The sequence below is a fragment of the Tenrec ecaudatus genome, chromosome 14 (genome assembly GCF_050624435.1).
Source record: "Tenrec ecaudatus isolate mTenEca1 chromosome 14, mTenEca1.hap1, whole genome shotgun sequence".
NCBI lineage: Eukaryota > Metazoa > Chordata > Mammalia > Afrosoricida > Tenrecidae > Tenrec > Tenrec ecaudatus.
This window is the reverse complement of record NC_134543.1, coordinates 74,343,974-74,364,362: the sequence shown is the minus strand read 5'-3', so window position 1 is coordinate 74,364,362 and position 20,389 is coordinate 74,343,974. Positions and strand designations below refer to the sequence as shown.

At 38.7% G+C, this 20,389-nt stretch overlaps 1 protein-coding gene across 3 annotated transcripts in view; it reads right to left on the bottom strand.

The window, feature by feature from the left end:
* Positions 1-20,389, bottom strand: part of HEATR5A (HEAT repeat containing 5A) — a 164,296-nt gene that overhangs the window by 112,282 nt on the left and 31,625 nt on the right. For 2 of the 3 annotated variants that reach the window (XM_075531220.1, XM_075531222.1), the window contains exons 3-10: positions 18,155-18,366; positions 17,233-17,341; positions 9,506-9,655; positions 8,673-8,847; positions 5,606-5,766; positions 4,168-4,423; positions 3,028-3,183; positions 1,145-1,395 (exon numbers count right to left, since the gene is read on the bottom strand). In XM_075531220.1, coding sequence (XP_075387335.1) covers positions 1,145-1,395; positions 3,028-3,183; positions 4,168-4,423; positions 5,606-5,766; positions 8,673-8,847; positions 9,506-9,655; positions 17,233-17,341; positions 18,155-18,366 — 1,470 coding nt within the window. The remainder of the gene's footprint in view (positions 1-1,144; positions 1,396-3,027; positions 3,184-4,167; positions 4,424-5,605; positions 5,767-8,672; positions 8,848-9,505; positions 9,656-17,232; positions 17,342-18,154; positions 18,367-20,389) is intronic. The other variant, XM_075531221.1, reaches the window with a different exon arrangement.

Here is a 20,389-nt window from a genome sequence, read left to right as displayed (position 1 = left end):
CAAAACGAATGAAGACAAAACAAATCAAACCAGCTGAAAACTGGGCAAGCAGATATTCTCCCAGAAAGAAAACTGAAATACAATATAACTGATAGGAATAGTATCTGTTTTAATTTGATCCTTTAACATGAACTCAGTACTCTTTGATGACTTCCATGCTCTCGACATGACTCAGGCTCATATTGTGTATTTTCCACTACTGACCTGGAACCAGTCATGCCTTCACAGAATTTTGATTCTTTTTGTTGGAAGTGGTACTTACAGATATAATCAACGTACTAGCTCCTGGATATTGAGATTTCATTTTTTTTGGGGGGGGGCCTCTTCACTGGATATGGTTAGGATGTAAGTATTATTGAAATTACAAATTTATAATGAATTTCTAATTCAAATTTAACAGACAATTCTGCTTCACAATTCTACTTAACTTTCTTGATTCTATAGTTATAGCTCTTTTTGCTTAAAATATCAGGTTCCTCGCAATATTGTTAAAACTATTTATTTATTTGCTTAAGGAGTCCTAGTGGTATATTGGCAGGTTGGGCTGCTAAAGGCGAGGTCAGCAGTTTGAAACCACCAGCTGCTTCAAAGGAGAAAGCCAGGTTTTCCACTCCTGTAAAGAGTTAGTCTCAGAAACTCACAGGGTTCGTCCTACCCTGGTTCTATACGGCTGCTATGAATTGGCATAGACTTAATGGCAGTAAGGCTTTTTGTTTTGTTTACATATACACAGTAAATAAATACATTTATAATTACAAGGTAATTTCAAAATGGTACCACCAATACCTCTAACTATAAGCTTACTGAATGCCGTTCAAGATTTCTTTTGCAGCCCAACTTGTATGCATATGGTAGGGCTAGACATAAAGCAAAATAAAGTCCTCGTGTTCAGATTGCTAAAATGGAGATATTTGTAATAAATGAAGGGGGAAAAGCACTCTATTAAATGTGTAGGATGCAAGTAACTATCCCTTTGCTTTTCACAGCAATGGTATTGATAATATTTAACACTCATAGAGAAGTACAACTGGCTGCTCAAATATTTGCTCTGTAAGGCTGTCATTCAGCAGTACATAAACAGGTTATAATGTTTTCACGAAGAACTTGAAATATTATTATTCTGTATGGAGAATTAAATCATTACTTTGCCCTTTCTGTGAGGAATTCCCAGGGGACAATGTCGCACTGCTCCCAACAAAGCTGCCACAGCAAAACTAAAGCCAGTCACTGCTTCAGGAGAAGACTTGAGCACAGTAAGTCGCTCAAGACAACGGTCTAAGAGTGGTGTGAGGTACGAAGGTAACGCCACAGCAACGCAGTGTAAACACCACGCAGCTGCAAGTCGGACGGCTAGGCTAGGATGAATAGTAACTGAAATGACACCGTCAAGAAGACCTGGAAGGAAGAACAAACAAATTATATCACAGGTATACAGGTAAAACCCAACCATGAAATGGTCACATATAGATAAGAAATGTATCTTCACACATCAAATGTTTATAATTATTTATACCCAAGATCATTTCTCATTTATCTAATGGAAACTAGTTTAAATTAACTCAAGAAAAAAAACCCCAAACTTTTATTTCCTAAAATGAACCAATATTTTATTTACTTTATCTTGAGATCATTACTAATCCAGTCTAGGAATTAAACACTACCAATAAATAACAAATAATCTAAGATGAATGCCACATTTTTCTATATCTACTAATTTTTCCACCCTTCAAATATACTTAATCTATATATTTAGTTCAAGCACTATCTACTGTATTGAGTTGACCTGAAAACAAACTGTTAAATAAAATCGTGGCTTTGCTAAGTCCAGTGTGAAGATAGTAGTTTTATTAGTAAGAAAACAGTCTATCTTTGCTATAATTCAACAAACATTTTCTTCAAAATACATCACACAGCTTTATGTGACAATTCAAGAATGCTATTTAAACAATACTTACCCCAGGATTAAACAAAGCACAAACATAATAGCTTATGGGTGAATTTTATGGTGTATGGATTAAGTCTCACTAAACAATTGAGGGTAAAGAAAATAGATATTCTCGCAACTGGAGCAATAGGTAGCTCATGGTAAATGTAGGAAAGACTGAAGTTGCCAAGGATTTTATCTTGCTTAGATTGACAATCAAAGCTCATGGAAACAAGTCAAGATATCAAACAATATATTGCACTACTGCACAAGACCTTTTTAAAGTGTTGAAAAGCAAGATGGCACTTTGGTATCTTCAGTCACCTCATATGATATGAAAATTGAACAATGCCAAAGGAAGACTGAGGAAGAACTGATGCATTTGAATTATGGTACTGGTGAAGAATGTTGAAAGTAACATGGACTGCCAACAGAACAAATTCCTATTTCTTGGAAGAAGTAAAACCAGAATGCTCTTAGAGGCAAGGATGGTGAGACTTCGCCTCAAGTTCTTTGGACATGTTGTCAGGAGAGCCCAGTCCCTGCAAAAGGACATCATCATGTTTGGTAAAAAAGAGAGGCAACGAAAAAGAGAAGACCTTTAAGGCGCTGAGCTGCCTCAGTGGCTGCAGTAAAGGTTCAAACATAACAATTGTGAGAATGGTGCAGGACCGGGCAGCATTTTGGTTTGTTTTACATCGGTTGCTATGAGTTGGAACTGACATAAGGCACCTAACAACAAAAAAGCTGTTATAAAAATGACAAAATAGTCTTTAAAGACATAAGGAATGCAAAGACCTTTCCAGAGCTGAATTACCTGTATCATATACATATTCATGTTTTCATTTCAGATAAGAGATCTGGGTTAAGGTTTTTTTCTCTGTATGTGTTTCCATACTATCTTAAATACCCACAGAAAAGAAAGAAGATATTTAGAGAACTTCTAATTAAGAAATCAAAAAAGACTCAAACATATATTTCATAAAATATCCCCAAATAATCTATAGTAGAATAAGTGAGGTACATCACGGACATCTTTCTTGGAAATATTGTCTAGATTAAAAGTATGCACAAGGTATTCAAACCAACCACAATAGCCATACCTGCACTTGCATCTTGCAGCAAAGGTGCAGCTGTGGTGCTGAGACTGTGGATAAGATTCCCCAGTTCTTGTAAAGCACATATCAGCATATGCTGGCTGGCTGCTACATCTGCAGATCCAAGCCGGGTTTCCAAATTACCATCACTCATTACAGTATCTGGTTGAAGTGCAAGAATTAAACATACAATCAATATTTTATTAAAATATATTGATAAGTAGAAGAAAAACATAAATGTGAAATTTAAAACAGCCACTTAATTACTAAGAAACTCTTGAAGCAGTAACTAAAACGTGGTTTAGCTAAGTACTGAAGGAAGAATTACTTACTCTGCACTGATGTACAGGAGTCCTGGGTGGCAAATGTGGTTAACAGGCTTTCTAGTAATAGAATGGTAGGCAGTCCAAGTCCACGTAGACATGCCTTGCATGAAAGGTCTGGTGATCTACTGAAAAACTAGCTACTAAAAGCCCTATGAAGCACTATTCCACGCTTGTACATACACGGTTTCCACAAATGAGAATCAACTTGACTGCAACTGATTTTAATCTGATGTCATTCAAGCAACCTTGATTTGGATCCCTTATTACTCTCTTAGCAAGTGGCACTGAAAGCACAATCAAGGGAAATCTAAAAGGATTTTAATTTTAATGATATTCAAGATAAGCAAAATGTACTAGTAGAGCAATGGTTCCCAACCTGTGGGTGGTGACCCCTTTGGGGTTCCAACAACCCTTTCATAGGGGTTGCCCGTTTCATAACAGTAGCAAAATCATTCATGAAGTAGCAACGAAAATAATTTTATGGTTGGAGTTCACGGCATTGAGAACCACTGTAGTAGAGGAACTTACCAGTTAGTATAGGAACTGAGATGGACTAATTTTGTCAAAATGTTTTATATTAACTTCTATAAGAGGTAGATAATAATTCTGAGGGACTGTTATAACTAGTCTTAAAATGTAAGATGGTTTTCATATGATCATTCTTATCAAGTTAGATCATTTATGTCTTTCTCATGAACTTTTATTGAAACTACTAACTTCTTTTACAAAAGAAAGTTTTTATATTAACATAGTAATATATAAGTGTGGGCTTCTAATGGGACAATTCCTTCAGTATTGGGAAAACAAATAGTATTACTACCTATGATTTTCTTTTGTTTCCAGATGGCCTGGCAAATCTCCTTAGCAGCAGCAATTTGAGCCTTTTCCCCAAGAAGGCCTCCTATAGTAGCTCTAAGGATGAATGAAACGCAGCGGCGACAGCAGACAGCATCAACCTGGGCTTGGGTAGCTCGAGAGTATGATTGTGACACCAGGTTTAGTATATGAGCAAGGAAGGTGGCAAAGTTCCTCTCTAGCCAAGCTCCTCCAAGTGTTGAAACAAATACAATATAAGCCTAAAGAAAAAATAAGAGAAAATTTAATTTAAAAAAATATGTAATAATTTCAATTATATATTAGTATTTTCCCTTCCATATAAGGAGGTTACAAAGAGTATTGTGGGGAAAAAATTTCAGTATCCTTTCATTCAATTTTCCCCTGAACTTTCTGAAGCCCTATCATGGAACTCATTAAAGCCCAAACTGAAACACACAGGTTTTTCACATGCTATTTGATTCATGCTGCTTCCATTTTATTTTGGTCAGGCTGAGAGAAATTTTAGGATAACCAACACAGTCAGCTAAATATGTAAAGCACATCTGGGACCTGGATAAACAAAAGTTTTAAGCCATTTAAAATTCTGAATAAGAAAAGAAAAATCAAAGAGATGAACAGATTGTAAGAATCAACTATGCTCTAATACTCTAACATGATGGGAACAGACGTTCTGGAAACCTGGAAGAGGTGTTTATATAGTGATGACTCATTGCTCTCTATTTTCAGTGATTATCAATACTCCAAATATATAAAAATGAGTTTTCTTATGCAATCAGTTTCTTAGCAGCCCATAATCTAATAACAATTATCTTGTTACATATTACATTTTCATGAAGTCTAATATACAGTATAATACAATGACATGTGAATTTTCAAAACTATAAGTTTGCTAGGAATCATTGCTGCATTAGGAAAAAAAGATTTTTCTAGAAATAGAGAGACCTCTGCTGTTTTATTGTTATTTTTTTCTAAGGGTTATGCTTCTTTAGGACAAAGAATTTAGGAACTTAGTAGACTTTATGCTATAATCTTCATTTAGGAGTTGAAACAATGTAAAGTGGAAATATTGTTCATGTTAAATAATACATACTTAACTGCTTATTTTACCCTAAAGACAGATAAATGATGAAAACCACAAGACACATTAAATGTGAGGCCGAGACAAAGAGAAACAAAAGAAGTATTGTGTTTCAAAGGAAGCAAAGTAAGTTTCTTTGTAGGAACTCAAAGAGGCATATCTTTAATGTTCTTTGTGTAGCATAAATGAGGCTCTCTTGTATTCTGGCTTCACTAGTTCAATTCGTGATTATGAGATCTTAACTATGGACTTGTGTGGTGTCACTTCTGACTGCCATCTGAAACTAAAACTGTCATCATGGATCAGTGAGGATTATATTTGGATTCTGATTTGTGATTCCAACCTGAGTAACTCCAACTCGAACATCCCTACTGACTGAACTGGTTCCTTTCAGCATATCTCCACTGGCTCGAAGAAATCCTGAACTCCCACGGAGAAACCCTGTTCCTAATAACTCCAGAACTTCCTCCAGAGAGACTTTGCGAATGCTCTGACGTGAGGCTGCTATAACGAAGGACAAAACAAAACTGTGATTCACATTTTACAGTCTAAATTTTAATGCATGAATTTGATTTGCAGAAAGCCAACATTAATATAAACAAAGATAAAATAAAAATTCAAACAAAATGCAAGACAAACACAGCAATGCACAAAATAAAAGAACAGTTCCAAGGTCAAGTTACCAAGGACCCTGAAGTTCCACATCAATGACATCTTAAAGTCTATACCACATTAATAAGGCCCATTGCTTCCCCCCCCCCGCAATGTAGATAAAACAACAAGGCTATACATTTTAAAATAGAGAAAACTTTTTTAGTGCTCCATGAATAAAATCAGTAATAGAATAACTTGAAATTATTTGTAAGGCCAAGTCTCGTCATCCTTGTCTCTAAGGAGCATTCTGGCCTTACTTCTTCCAAGACAGATTGGTTTATCCTTTTAGTACTCCATGGTACTTTCAATATTCTTTGCCAGCACAATTCAAGTGCATCTATTCTTCTTCGGTCTTCCTTATTTAGTGTCCTCATGCATATGAATTAATGGAAAATACCATGACTTGGGTCAGTTGTACCTTAGTCCTCAAAGTAACCTCCTTGCTTTTCAATATTCAAAAAGTCTTGTTAAAATGAGTATTTTTATTAACAGGATTGGGGCCCAGGTTTTGCATTTCTTATAACCTCCTAGATGATGCCAATGATACTGTTTGTTTAAGGATGACTGAGGAGTAAGGTGGTGGTGGTGTATGGTGTCATCAAATAGATTCTAACTCTGCAATGTAGGTAACTTCTTAATATAGCCCTTCTATAGTTCTCCAATAATGATGTAAATCTTAGCCTCTACACCTGTTGTTATAGTCTGTGCAAAAATAAAACTGTCTGGTCTTGGCAAAAGGGACTCCATTTTGAATCCGGTGCCTTCAGCTTGGCTCTCAGAATTCACCTCTCATAGACCTCCCTTTCACTGACCTCTCTCTCTCACTGATCTCCCCTCTCCCCTGCTCAACCTTCAAATTCCTAGAGCCGGCTCCTCCCTGAGCCAGAATGTTTTCTGAAGATATGCACACTCCACTCTAGCCGTCCTTGGCATATAGATAAGGTCAAAGACCTTCTCCCTTCTGAAGTACCCGTGTGCACAGATCCTCCCCAGCTTGGACCCTTCCCAGTTGTGTCTGCCAGCAGGGGTATAAAAACCGCAGCCTAAATTTCCCAAAGTGCGGTTTCAATAGCTCAATTCCCCAAGTTGCTGAATCCGCCCGCAAGCCTCCCAATAAAGCCTGCTTCTAAATTTTGCCGATTGGATCTTTGGTTCTGTTTCGTGCCCCAAAATTCCTTACAAAAACCAATCTCTGTTTTCAATTTGTTCCCTTTAGGAGGCAAACTGTCAGCTGCCTTAGTTGAGAAAACAGTAGACTGGGATCATGGAACTGGCTGAGATTAGACCTGACTCACTAAAATCACTAAAGGTGCACAGATGTAATCACAGTCTTTTCTACCTAACCTTTTGACATCACAAGGCAAAAACCACACCTCCATCCATGCTCCAGATGTGGGCCAGATGCCAGCTTTGTCACTGCCTCTTCATGACTAAGCATGCGCAGAAGACTAGTACTGATGAACAATCATATGCCAGTAACTACTCTAAAAGACTGCTGGCCCAGGACTTTGGTATAGTCATCTAAACATGAATCCCAGCATGCTCTGTTGCTTGGCTAAGTAAGACCTTTTGCTTTGGGATATTTCGTAGTTCTGTAACAGCACTGAACAGCTGTTACTATGTTCGTTCTCTTGTTCAGGATCTTGCTTCTGGCTTGCCTCCACCTAAGCTCTGGTATGGGGGACATGAACCAGCAACCTATTGCTGTGACCCAATTCACCAATTTCCCCAGACTTGTAAGTCAACAATGCAGATTTGGTAATGAATGAAGAGGATCCTCCAGACACATGCCACCCTTCTGATTTGGGACTTGTTAGCTTCAATAACCACATGAGTCATTTCCTTAATGGCTCATGAATCTGGTACACTTTCTGGTGAATTGCAGGACTCTGAGATGTGGGGGAATATACTACGGGAGGAATGGTGGTTGAGATCAGAGATAATGAAGGGGTATAGCATTTGGAAAATTCAGACATTTGGGACATCTTTAAATTCTACCTCACTGAGACCAGTCTTGTATTAATCTTTCTAAAATAAGTTATTTTTTGCAAAACCAGCAACTCTATGTTCAATATTTGGAAAGCAAATGATAAAATGAGTTTATTATTATTCATCAGTGTTTTCATAGATTGTTGTTGTTATCAAGCTGAATATGACTCACGGGGACTCCATGTTTTCAAAAGCAGATCACCAATTGTCTCTAAAGGTACAACTAGGTGAATTCAAATTGCCAGCTTGTTAGTAAAAAAACCAAATTGACTGCCGTCTGACTAATAGCAACTCCTAGGACAGGGCAGAAATGTGGCTGTGAGTTTCTGAGACCGTAACTCTTTATGGAAGTGGAGAGCATCATCTTTCTCCCATGGAGCACCTGGTGGTTTTGAACTGCTGTCTTTATGGTTAACAGTCCAACAATGTAACCATGACACTACCAGGACTCCTTGTTAGCTAGTTCTCATGTGCTTAATCATTTGGATTGATCTATATCACTGCTCCTTTATACTAACCAAAGAAATGCTAAGACAATTATTCACATACGAAGCTTAAAAGAAATTGGAGATTAAGATTATATTTCTTGCTGGCTAATACTTAAGACAACAGACTCTTTAGATCTAAAACAATGTTACACATGCTAGTTCATACCCTGCTTCTTTGCAAAAGAAACAGTGGATGGCAATCATGCTGCATATATTTGCTTAAATTAACTGCAAAAAATTTTTTGAACACATTCTTAAATTAATCACATAAATTTTTACCTGCTCCTGGACTTGTAGTAATTATAGCTTTAGCCAATACTGTACCCAGCAGTTTTGAAACAGAAATCCGCACATCATAACTGGAACCTTCAAAGGATTTAAAGCACAATGTGGCCACACTGTCGAGATCTGTGCTCCACATAAACACAGCCTCATTCTGAAGTTCAAGGAGACACTACTCAATAGAAAATAGAAATAAAAAAACAAATAAAAATGTCAGGCTTACAGCTACATAAGATCTAACAAAAATAATATATAAATTCAGAGCATCTAAAAAATGATCACAGGTACAACAATGGAATACTTAAAGCCTATACTTTACAAAGCAAAATGCCCACAATGGAATGGGTGGCTGAAGAATCATGCATAACATCAATTGGTTATGAAAAATGAATTAGATATGAGCATATGTAAGAATAACCTCAACACAGAACAGCTTTATTATACAATCAAAGCAATTAATTGTGCTGAGACCTGATTAAAAACAAACAAACAACCCCCCCCCCACTATGTGATGCCTTGCCATGTGGATCTTTGTTTCTACAATTGTACAAAGGAAGCACAATAGAGTGTAATGAGTACTTAAGAACCCAGACACTTGACTTCAACCTCTGAAGTGTTGTGATCTACCTGATGAATCCTGGGAAATTCATTCATCTCTCTGAGTGCCAATCTTTTTTATGTTACAATGAGATAGCTAGATCTAATGGTTTGCCAAGGTTGTACCTCTAAGATTACAGAACCAATACTAATACTTTCTCAAATAAATGAGTAGAAATAGTGATTTCATTTTATTTACATGAATTTTTAGAAACTTTGCTAATAAAATTTACCTTTGCAGCAGCACAACGAACTGCCATTGATCTGTCTGTTAAGCATGATCGAGCAGCTTTATAAATATCCCTGTGGCAAGGTGTAGCAGCGGCTCCTAGCCCATTTAGTATATGTTGCAGACTTAGCATAATCTCATACCGACCTTGAGACTACAAAGAAGAAAAAAAAAGTCTTAGGATTTTAAAACAAAACCCCACTATGAACAGCAGCAAGCACTAAAGTTTATCTCACATATTAGAGAAATATTCAGATTTTTACACATATAAATCAACCCATTATGACATAAAGATTAATAAGTCCTCTTTTAATGAAGTGTTTCTAATTTAGTCTTAATTGTATTTTTTACATGTAATATGTATAAATTTCAAGAGTGATGTGATTATTTCATGATATTACATAAAATATAGCCAGCAAAAGTCTGCATGCTAAGCATTTAATAAATGGTTATTAAAAAAACAAATAAAAAATAAATGGTTATTACAGTAAGAATGAAACTGCAGACTGACACACAATTTTGAGAGTATATGTGGTTTTCAATCTATAAAATGGGGACAATAGTACTTAACTCATGAGTTAATATATATAAATTCTAGTACAGTACATGATTTACAGCATTTAATAATTTTATGGTTATTAATATTTTGTTATTATTTACTGGGCCAGGTAATTTAATTCAAAGATTAAGAGTCTGGGCTTTATAATTAACAAGATGCGGTTTTAACACCTGTCTCTTACAGCTGTATGAAATTAAGTTTTCTTTTCTTAAATCATTTTATCAGGGCTCATGCAACTCTTACCTCAATCCATACAACTGTGTAAAGTACATTTGCACATTCATTGCCCTCATCATTCTCAAAACATTTGCTCTCCACCTAAGCCCCTGGCATCAGCTCATTTTTCCCCTCCCTCCCACTTCCCCCTTCCTCATGAACCCTTGATAATTTATAAATTATTTTGTCATATCTTACACTGTCCGACGTCACCCTTCACCCACTTTTCTGCTGTCCATCCCCCAGGGAGGAGGTTATATGTAGATACGTGTAATCGGTTCCTCCTTTCCACCCTACCCTCTCTCTAACTTCCCAGTATTGCCACTCCCACCACGGGTCCTGAAGAGATCATCCACCCTGAATTCTTGGTTTCCAGTTCCTATCTATACCAGTGTACATCCTCTGGTCTAGCCAGAGTTGCCAGGTAGAATTGGGATCATGATAGTGGGGGTAGAGAGGGATGAAGTATTTAGGACCTAGAGGAAAGTTGTATGTTTCATCATTGCTATGCTGTACCCTGACTGGCTCGTCTCCTCCGTGCAACCCTTCCGTAAGGGGATGTCCAACTACCTATAGATGGGCTTTCGGTCTCCACTCCGTTCTCCGCCCCCCCGCCCCCATTCACAATGATATGATTTTTTTTGTTCTGATGATGCCTGATCCTTTCAACACCTCATGATTGCACAGGCTGGTGTGCTTCTTCCATGTGGGCTTTGTTGCTTCTCAGCTAGATGGCCGCTTGTTTACCTTCAAGCCTTTAAGACCCCAGACACTATATCTTTTGATAGCTGGGCACCATCAGCTTTCTTCACCACATTTGCTTATTCACCTGCTTTGTCTTCAGTGATCCTGTCGGGAAGGTGAGCATCATGGAATGCCAGTTTAATAGAGCAAAGTATTCTTGCATTGAGGGAGTACTTGAGCAGAGGCCCATTGTCCATCTGCTAGCTTAATACTAAACCTGTAAATATATGCACATAGATCTATTTCCCCATACTCATATATAAATATATTTGCATATGGACAAACCTTTATTTAGACCTCTATAAATGCCCTTTGCCTCCTAGCTCTTTCCTCTATTTCCTTTGACTTTCCTCTTGTCCTACTATCATGCTCAGTCTTCATTTGGGTTTCAGAAATTCCTCTTCGTTATATTACCCTTGATCACACCCTACCAGGCTTCCTACACCCTCCTCACCACTGATTTGGATCACTGGTTGCTCCCTTGTCCCTTTGTTAACAACACTTCCTTTTCCCCCCACCCCCCCCTTTCCCATGGTCCCCAGAACTGTCTTCCTGTTGTTTTCTCCTAAATTTAAGTTTTTCTTATTTCCTCATCTATAAAATAACGTGACCTTCATCAAGTTACTTGGAGATGTAAATAAGCAACTGTGAGTAAAACATTTACCACATCACCTTGCACACAGTAAACAACAAAAAAGTAGACATTTTTATTATTGATGTTATATTAAATGCCCAAATGACTTCTGTTACCCCTGGAAGTCTGGACTATTAAATGCAAGTAAAGTTGAATGAAGACAAAAACAACTAACTTAGTATCACTTTTATAGTAATGTTAATAATGTGTCTTTATTTAAGGAGAACAACATTTACAGGCAGAAAAAATAAAATGAGGGTTAATGGAAAATTTCTGAATTTTATATTACCTCAGATTCAAACGTTATCACTATTGGGAATCTTTTTGGTATCTATGAACTGCAGTGATCTAAGATCAACTAAATCATAAAAGTATAAACAGGGGAGCATAAAATCTAAGCAATACTTTAAAACTCTTGTCAATCATAGGGTCTAAAAAGTATCATAACTCAACTAAAGGGGTTAATGGAAACGGAGTTTAAAATTACTATTCTTGAGCAAAAGAAATGTTCTTATAGAAACATGCTTTGAAAACAAGCAGACTTAAATATGTTAAACATTTAAAAAAATAATTTTATTGGGGGCCCTTACAGCTCTTATCATAATCCATACATATATCCATTGTGTTAAGCACATTTGTACATGTTGCCATCATCATTTTCAAGACATTTTCTTTCTACTTGAGCCCTTGGTATCAGCTCCTCATTTTCCCCCTCCCTCCCTGGCACCCCTCCCTCACAAACCCTTGATAATTTATAAATTATTACTATTTCGTCATATCTTACACTGTCCAACATCTCCCTTCACCCACTTTTATGTTGTTCGTTCCCCTGGGAGGGAGTTATATGTAAATCTTTGTGATCAGTTCCCCCTTATTCCTCTCAGTTTACCCTTACCCTCCTGGTATCATTACTCTCATTATTGGCCCTGAGGGGTTTATCTGTCCTGTATTCCATGTGTTTCCAGCTCTTATCTATAACCATTGTATGTCCTCTGGTCTAGCCAAATGTGTAAGGTCGAATTGGGGTCATCAGAGTGGGGAGTGGGGGAAAGCATTAAAGAACTAGAAGAAAGGTGTATGCTTCATCGGTGCTATACTGCACCCTGACTGGCTTGTCTCTTCCTTGTGACACTTCTGTAAGGGAATGTTCAATTGTCCACAGGTGGGCTTTGGGTCTCCACTCTGTGTCCCTTGTTATTCACAGTGATAGAATTTTGTTCTGGGTTATTGATTCCTGAACAGAGGCTGTATTACACCTAAAAATAAAACAAGCTTTCTCACAACTGGACTAATGAGAAACATTATCACCATTAATGGAAAATGGAAAAAACATTAAAGTTGTCGAGGATTTCATTTTACTTGGCTCCACAATAAATACTTGTGGAAGCAGCAGTTATAAAATCGAACAATATAAAAAAGCAGTTGTTGCAAAAGTGTAAAAAGCAACGCTGTTATTTTGAGGACTGTGATTGTGGTAGTTACATAAGCTCCTGTCAACCTGAGGGAAGGGGTGGAATCTAGCCCATCAATCAGGTCAAAATTTGATGACCTCATTTGGAGGTGCGACAGAGATAAATAGCTCAACTGGAGGTTAGACCCAGTCTGTTTGCCTTCCATTCCTGTTGTTGAGAAACTCAGAGAGCTGGAAAAGACTCGTGGAGACACACGCCAGCATTGAGATGTTCCCACTGCCACTGGATCCACAAGATTTCTACCCACTGGCCTGTAATCTTCCTGTATTCAGGACCATTGCATGTGCTGCATGAGGAATTTAAGGACTAGTATCGGACTTATGGTCTTCATCTGGACTGGCCTGGGATGTTTTCTCAATATATAACTGCTCTTTTATATAAAGCTCTTCCTTATACACATGAGTGTCTAAGATTTTGTTTCTCTAGTCAACCCAGACTAACACAGAGATATACCTGACACACACCATGGTATTCTCAATTGCTTTATATGCATGTGAAAGCCATATCATGAATAAGGAAGACCAGAGAAAATTTCATACATTTAAATGATGATATTGGGAAACAATATTGAAGATAGCCAGGATTTGCAAAAGAAGGAACAAATCTGCTTTAGAATGAGGATAGCCAAAATGCTCCCTGGAAATGAACATTATGAGATTCTGTTTCATGTACTGCAGACGTAATATCAAGAGGGACTAGTCCACTGAGAAGGATACCATGCTTGATAAAGTAGGTGGTCAGCAAAAAAACACCCTCAAAGAGATGGATTAACACGATGGCTGCTACAATAGGCTCAAACACAGTCCTGATTGTAAGGATGGTACAGGACCAGCCGGTGTTTTGTTCTGCTGTACACAGGAATGCTCTAAATCAGAAGCTACTCACCAGCATTTAATAACATCTTGAAACTTAACAGTTTTTACACCTGCATTCTCCCATGTAAACTATAAACATCTCTATAAAATATTTCAGAGCTATTTTGTAAACTGTTTCCAAAGTAATTGAACAGTAGCTATTACAGAGTTTTATTTTTAAAAGTGCTTAACTAGGGTTCCCAGATTAGATTTTTTTTTTAAATACAAATATACTGATGGATAAAAATAGAATTGACGAGATCACAGTATTTGGTAAAGTTGGAGAACCCCACCATGACACACCAAACAAGGAGGGCAATGTAAAGGACGGAGGACTACTACAAAGAGGGTGGACCATACGCTGGCCCAATCCAGAATTAGCCCGACCCCCACATTCGAAGGGAGTACCACAGAAAATGACAATAGATCGTCTGGTGTGGGAAAGGAACTGACCCACCACACCACACCCAGAAAGAAGCTGAAACAAAGGAAGGAGAAAGGATGTAGTGGAGCACACCTGGGCCCACCAAGCCCACAGGCCGATAGCCCGGCTCAAAGGGCCCATCGTACAGAAAGGACCATTCAGCTGGCAACACTGCGAGATGCAACATCCTGCACCGACCCATGGCCCTACACGGGACAGCACTGGAGACACAGTGGGGGATGTGCAACTGAGCTGACCCCAACACACTGAGGCAAACACTGGGGGCGTGCAATGGAGCAGCGGGGGAAGCAGAGCAAAGAGATCCCAAGGGAATATAAAGGATGGACTTTGGGGCCAGAACATGGCACCCCACAAGATTCATCTGGAAAACACTTTTAAAGGCCAACAAACAGACCTTGAACTACCAGCAATTTTTTCTCTTTTTTTGCTATCTTTTTGTTTTGTCTTTTCTTTCTTTTTTTTTTTCAACCTTGTAAATTTTGTATGTTAGTGGCTTTTCTGCCTATCAGTGTGTCGGTGTTGCTGCTGTCAAAGCCATGTTCCTATGTGCCACTTGGGCGCTGTCAAAGCCATCTGCATTTGTATGCACATATTACTATATCAGCAGGTCCACCTAGACAAGATAGGCTGGACAAACAATGAGAGAAGAAAATAACGGGACCAACGGTCCTGGAGGGACATGAGAGCGTGGGAGGTAGGGGAAGGGAGGAGGTGTTGGCCAACACAGGGACAAGGGAACAGCAAGTGGTTCAAAACCAGAGGAGGGAGGGGATGGGAGGACTGGTAGGGAGTGACCAAGGGGGCAAGGTAACTGAGAGGAATTACTGAAACCAGAATGAAGGCTGAACATGGTAGTGGGACAGGAGGAAAGTGTAAGGAAATAGAAGAAAGGAGTAGGAGGTAAAGGACATACAGAGACGCCTAAATACAGATATGTACATAAGTAAATATATTTATGATTATGGGGGAAATAGACCTATGTGCATATATTTATAGGTTCAGTAGTAGGGTAGCAGGTGGACATTGGGCCTCCTCACGCACACTTCCTCAATACAATAGCACCTTGCCCAGCTAAATGGTCATTCCATGATAACCACCTTCCCAACATGATCACTGAAGACAGATGTGTGCATAAGCAAACGCGGTGAAGAAAGCTAATGGTGCCTGGCTATCAAAAAGACAGAGCGTCTGGGGTCTGAAAGGCTTGAAAGCAAACAAGCGGCCATCTAGCTCAGAAGCAACAGAGCCCACACAGAAGAAGCACACAAGTCTAATAAGTGAATACAAGGTGTTGAACGGACCAGGTAGCAGACACCAAGGAACAAAAACAATCATTGTGTGATCACCTTCCTCACGTAAACACTGAAGATGAATGTGTGCACAAGCAAGTGTGGTGAAGAAGGCTGATGGTGTCAGGCTATTGAGAGATATAGAGTCCAGGGACTTAAAGGCTTGAAAGTAAACAAGCGGCCATCTAGTCCAGAAGCAACAAAACCCACACGGAAGCAGCACACCAACATGTGTGATCATGAAGGGCTGAGGGGACCAGGTTTCAAACAACAAAGGCGGGGGGAAAAAATCATTATCATTGTGAATGAGGGGAATGCGTGATGGGGTCCTAATGCCCATCTGTAGACAGCTGGACATCCCTTGCAGAGGGGTAGTGGGGAGGAGATGAGTCACTCAGGATTCAGTGTAGCAACAATGAAACTCAAAACCTTCCTCTAGTTCTTGAACGCTTCCTCCCCTCCCAATTATCATAATCCCAATTCTACCTTGCGGACCTGGTTATACCAGAGGATGTACAGCGGTGCAGTAGGGATCTGGAAACACAGGGAATCTAGGACGGATGAATCCCTCAGGACCAGCGGTGGGAGTGGCGACACTGGGAGGGAAGGAGTTGTAGAAAGGGAGAACCGATCTTGGGGATCTATGTGTAACCTCCTCTATGGGAGATGGGCAATGGGAAGGTGGGTGAGGGGAGATGCCGGGCAGTGTAAGATAAGATAAAGTAATTATTTATAAACTATTAAGGGAGAAGTGGGGAGCAGGGAGGGAGGGGTAGGGAAAAAAAGGAAACCGAGCTCATTCCAGGGACTCAAGTGGAAGGCGAATTTTGAGAATGACGAGGGCAACGAATGTATAAGGGTGCTTTACTCAATTGATGTATGTCTGGATTGTGATAAGAGTTGTATGAGCCCCAATATAAAGATTTATTAAATAAAAAAAGTAAAGTTGGAGAAAGATTGTAGTTATCTTGCAAATCAAATTAAGAAATAGGTTTAAGAACAAAGGGTGATCCACACTGGTAAATGATACAAACAAGCCAAGGATGAGAGGGTTGGAAACACACTGTATTAGGAAGCAAAAAGCCATTCAGACCCTGGTCACACTTCAGTTCTCCATATCCTTTCCACCCTGGTTATATTCTCTGCCCCTAGTGGTACAGTAATCACTCCATCCAACAGTTACACAGTCATTACCAATTAATGAGTCTGAGTCTCTGATAACAGCACTCACTTTGGAACTAATGACTGGTACCAGATGAAAGGTGTAAATGAGAAGAGCAAAAAGGTGCCAAATAATGTCTGCCCATTTAGATTAGGTGAATACATGAAATTCCACAATATTATTAATTTTCTAATAAGGATTCAATACACAGACACATGTGGATCACTTGGACATATTTGATTTAAGAATATAGTTATGTGCACATCTATCTATGCTTGCCATATATGTTGTTCTAAGAATTAACACACTATCACACCTAAAAAATGCTATTTTTTTCTTTGTTTGAACCTACTTACCTCTGCACTCTTCATTGCTTTAAGAATATTTCCCACTGTATCAGTGAAAGTGTTACCCAACATTCTACCCAATTTCTTGTACAGGGAACCTAAACACACCACAGCAGCACTGCAACAACATTTAAATTAGAAATCAGTCATGGCTCTACAAACAGAAATAAAAAAAAAATCTTAGAACACATATAAAAGTGATTAACTTTAAAGGGTAAAATTTCCCATAATGTCTTCTACTGTTAAATATGAAATCGTGAGTTAAATATAAAATATATATACTCTGAATATGAAGAACTTTAAAAGAATGGTATTCATTTTCAATTAATCTAAATTAGAATAAAGATTCTACCCCTTCAATTATTTTTACAGAATAAAATAATACAATATTTTAGTCAAAGTCAATTTCATATTAGGTAATCAAGGCTAGACTTGAAGATTAAGAATAAACATACAAAAATTGTTCCCATCAAGTTTTAAGTCTAAAAGCTTTATGAAAATACAAAAGGCTAAAAACTGGGATCAACAAAAATTTCTATGGAACTACTATTGTGCTACCACATATGACACAATGTATGATAAACCAGTTCCTATGGACAAAGAAACTAAGCAGTTTATCATTAATTTTCACTACCAACAATTACAGAACTAAAAGAACACTAAAAATGCACAGACATGATTTTTTCTTAATATTGAAGTGCTAAAATTTTGGTGAGAATAATAAGAATTTTAAATCTAGATTTTAAACATCTCTAATTTTTTTAAAACAACATTTCTTGGTCAATGGAAAATACTAGATCTAAAAAGTAAGAATGAATAAAATTCAGTATGTATTCAGTTTCAAAATAACTAAGTAATTTGGTATTTCACAAACACTGTAGGCAAAGGACACATTATTTAATTTTCTAGTGAGCTTTAATGTTTAACTTACAGTTTAGTGGGAAGGTAACTAGGAGAATCATCTTTGCTACGAATAAGATCATTACATTTATCGATTGTCTCATAAACAGAGAATGTGTCTCCAATACTATAAAGAACGGCTAGATTCTTAGCGAGGAGTTTTCGAGTAGGCGGCCCCGGGGAGCTGTTTAACAAAGACAGAAGCTGTTCAACTAGGGTCTTCTGTTTCTCTCTTACATCACTCTGGAAGGAGGGAAGGTAACAAACAAACAAAAATAAAATTCAAAATAGTTAGTTATAACACTCTACTACAATTTCCTTCTACATATTTAAGAACCACCTGAAAGGCTCTAGAATACTACAAAATTATTTTAATAGGTAAAATACTACAAAATTATTTAACTATTAAAATTATTTTTTTAAAATACTTTTATTGGGGGCTCTTACATCTCTTATCACAATCCATACATTCATCCAGTGTGTCAAGCACATTTGCACATATGCCGCCATCATCATATTCATAGCACTCTCCTCCCACTTGAGCTCCTGATATCAGCTCCCCATTTCTTCCCCATTCCTCCCCTACCCACCCTCCCTCACAAACCCTTGATAAGTTATAGATTATTATTTTCCTATCTTACATTATCCTCCACCTCCCCTCACCCACTTTCCATTATTCATTCCCCTGGGAGGGGGTTCTATTTGATCCTTGTGATCATTTCTCCTATCTCCCCCCACCCTCTCCTAATCCTCCTGGTATCTCTACTCTCCTTGTTGGCCCTGAGGGGTTTATCTATCCTGGATTCCCTGTGTTACAGGCTCTTATCTGTAGCAGTGTGCATGCTCTGGTCTAATCCAATGTGTAAGGTAGAATTGAGGTCATGATAGTGGAGGAAAGAAACACCAAAGAACTAGAGGAATGTTGTGTGCTTCATCGGTGCTATCCTGCACTCTGACAGGCTCATCTCTTCCCTATGACCCCTCTGTTAGGGGATGTCCAATTGTTACAGATGGACATTGGGTCTCCCCTCCATCCCCTATCCCAATTCACCTTGGGTATGGTTTTGTTCTGGGTCTTAGATACCTGATCCCATTGACACCTCATGATCACACAGGCTGGTATGCTTCTTCCATGTGAGCTTTGTTGCTTCTCAGCTTCTTTATCTATATCTTCAAGCCTTTAAGACCCCAAGCACCATCAAAAAATGCTGGATTATTAGAACAAAGTGTTCTTGTGTTAAGGGAATAATTGAGTGCCAATGTCCATCTGCAACCTTAATTCTTAACATATTGATATGAGTACATAGTATATATTTACATATGTACATACCTATATTTAGGTCTCCATAAATGACCTGGGCCTCCTGGTTCTTTCCTCTATTTCCTTTTACTTTCCTCTTGTCCCATGTTCGGCCTTCATCAGGTTTGGTAATTCCTTGCTGTTACACTGCCCTTGATTAAGCCCTACTAGGCATCCTACAATCTTCCTTCCATTGATTCTAGTTCACTTGTTCCCCTGTTCCTTGGTTGGTTTCCTGTCCCCCCATACTTTCTCCCACCCCTCCTTCTTCCATACCCCCCACCCCTAAACCACTGGTCCCGTTCTTTTCATCTCCCAATTGTTTATCCTGCCTATCTTATCTAGATAGACATGCAGATACATTACTACGTGCAAAACCTGGCAAAGCCAAATAAAACAACAAAGGAAGTCAAAACCAACAAAACAATAACAAAAAAGAAAAAGAAAGCCACTGACAAAATGAAAAAGCCTACAAACAGTTCAAGGTCTGTTTTTTGGCCTTTATGAGTGTTTTCCAGTCGAGTCTGATGGGGTGCCACACTCTGTCTACTAGTCTATTTTTGGAACCCCCGGGGGTTTCATCAGTCCGCTCCCCTGCTGCTCTGCTGCATGCCCTCAGTGCCTCGCCCCAGCGTGATGGGGCCAGACCGTGCACTATTCCCACGCTGTGTCTCTAGTGCTATCCCCCGCAACGCCATGGTTCAGTGAGGGACACCATGTCCCGTGATGCGGCCAGCCCTACGGTCCTCCCTGTGTGCTGTCTGCTCTGAGCAGGAACATTGTCCATGGTGCTTGGTGGGCCAAGATGTCCTCTCCTCCCTCTCCATCCCTTTTTGTTTCTCCCGTGTGCTCTGACGCGCCCCACTCCTCAAACTGTAGCCCTAGTGCTGTCCTCTGAAGTGTATTCTTCTAAGGGGGTGTGTGTGTCTACATAGTATTAAAATAATTTTGTAAAATTCCAGATCT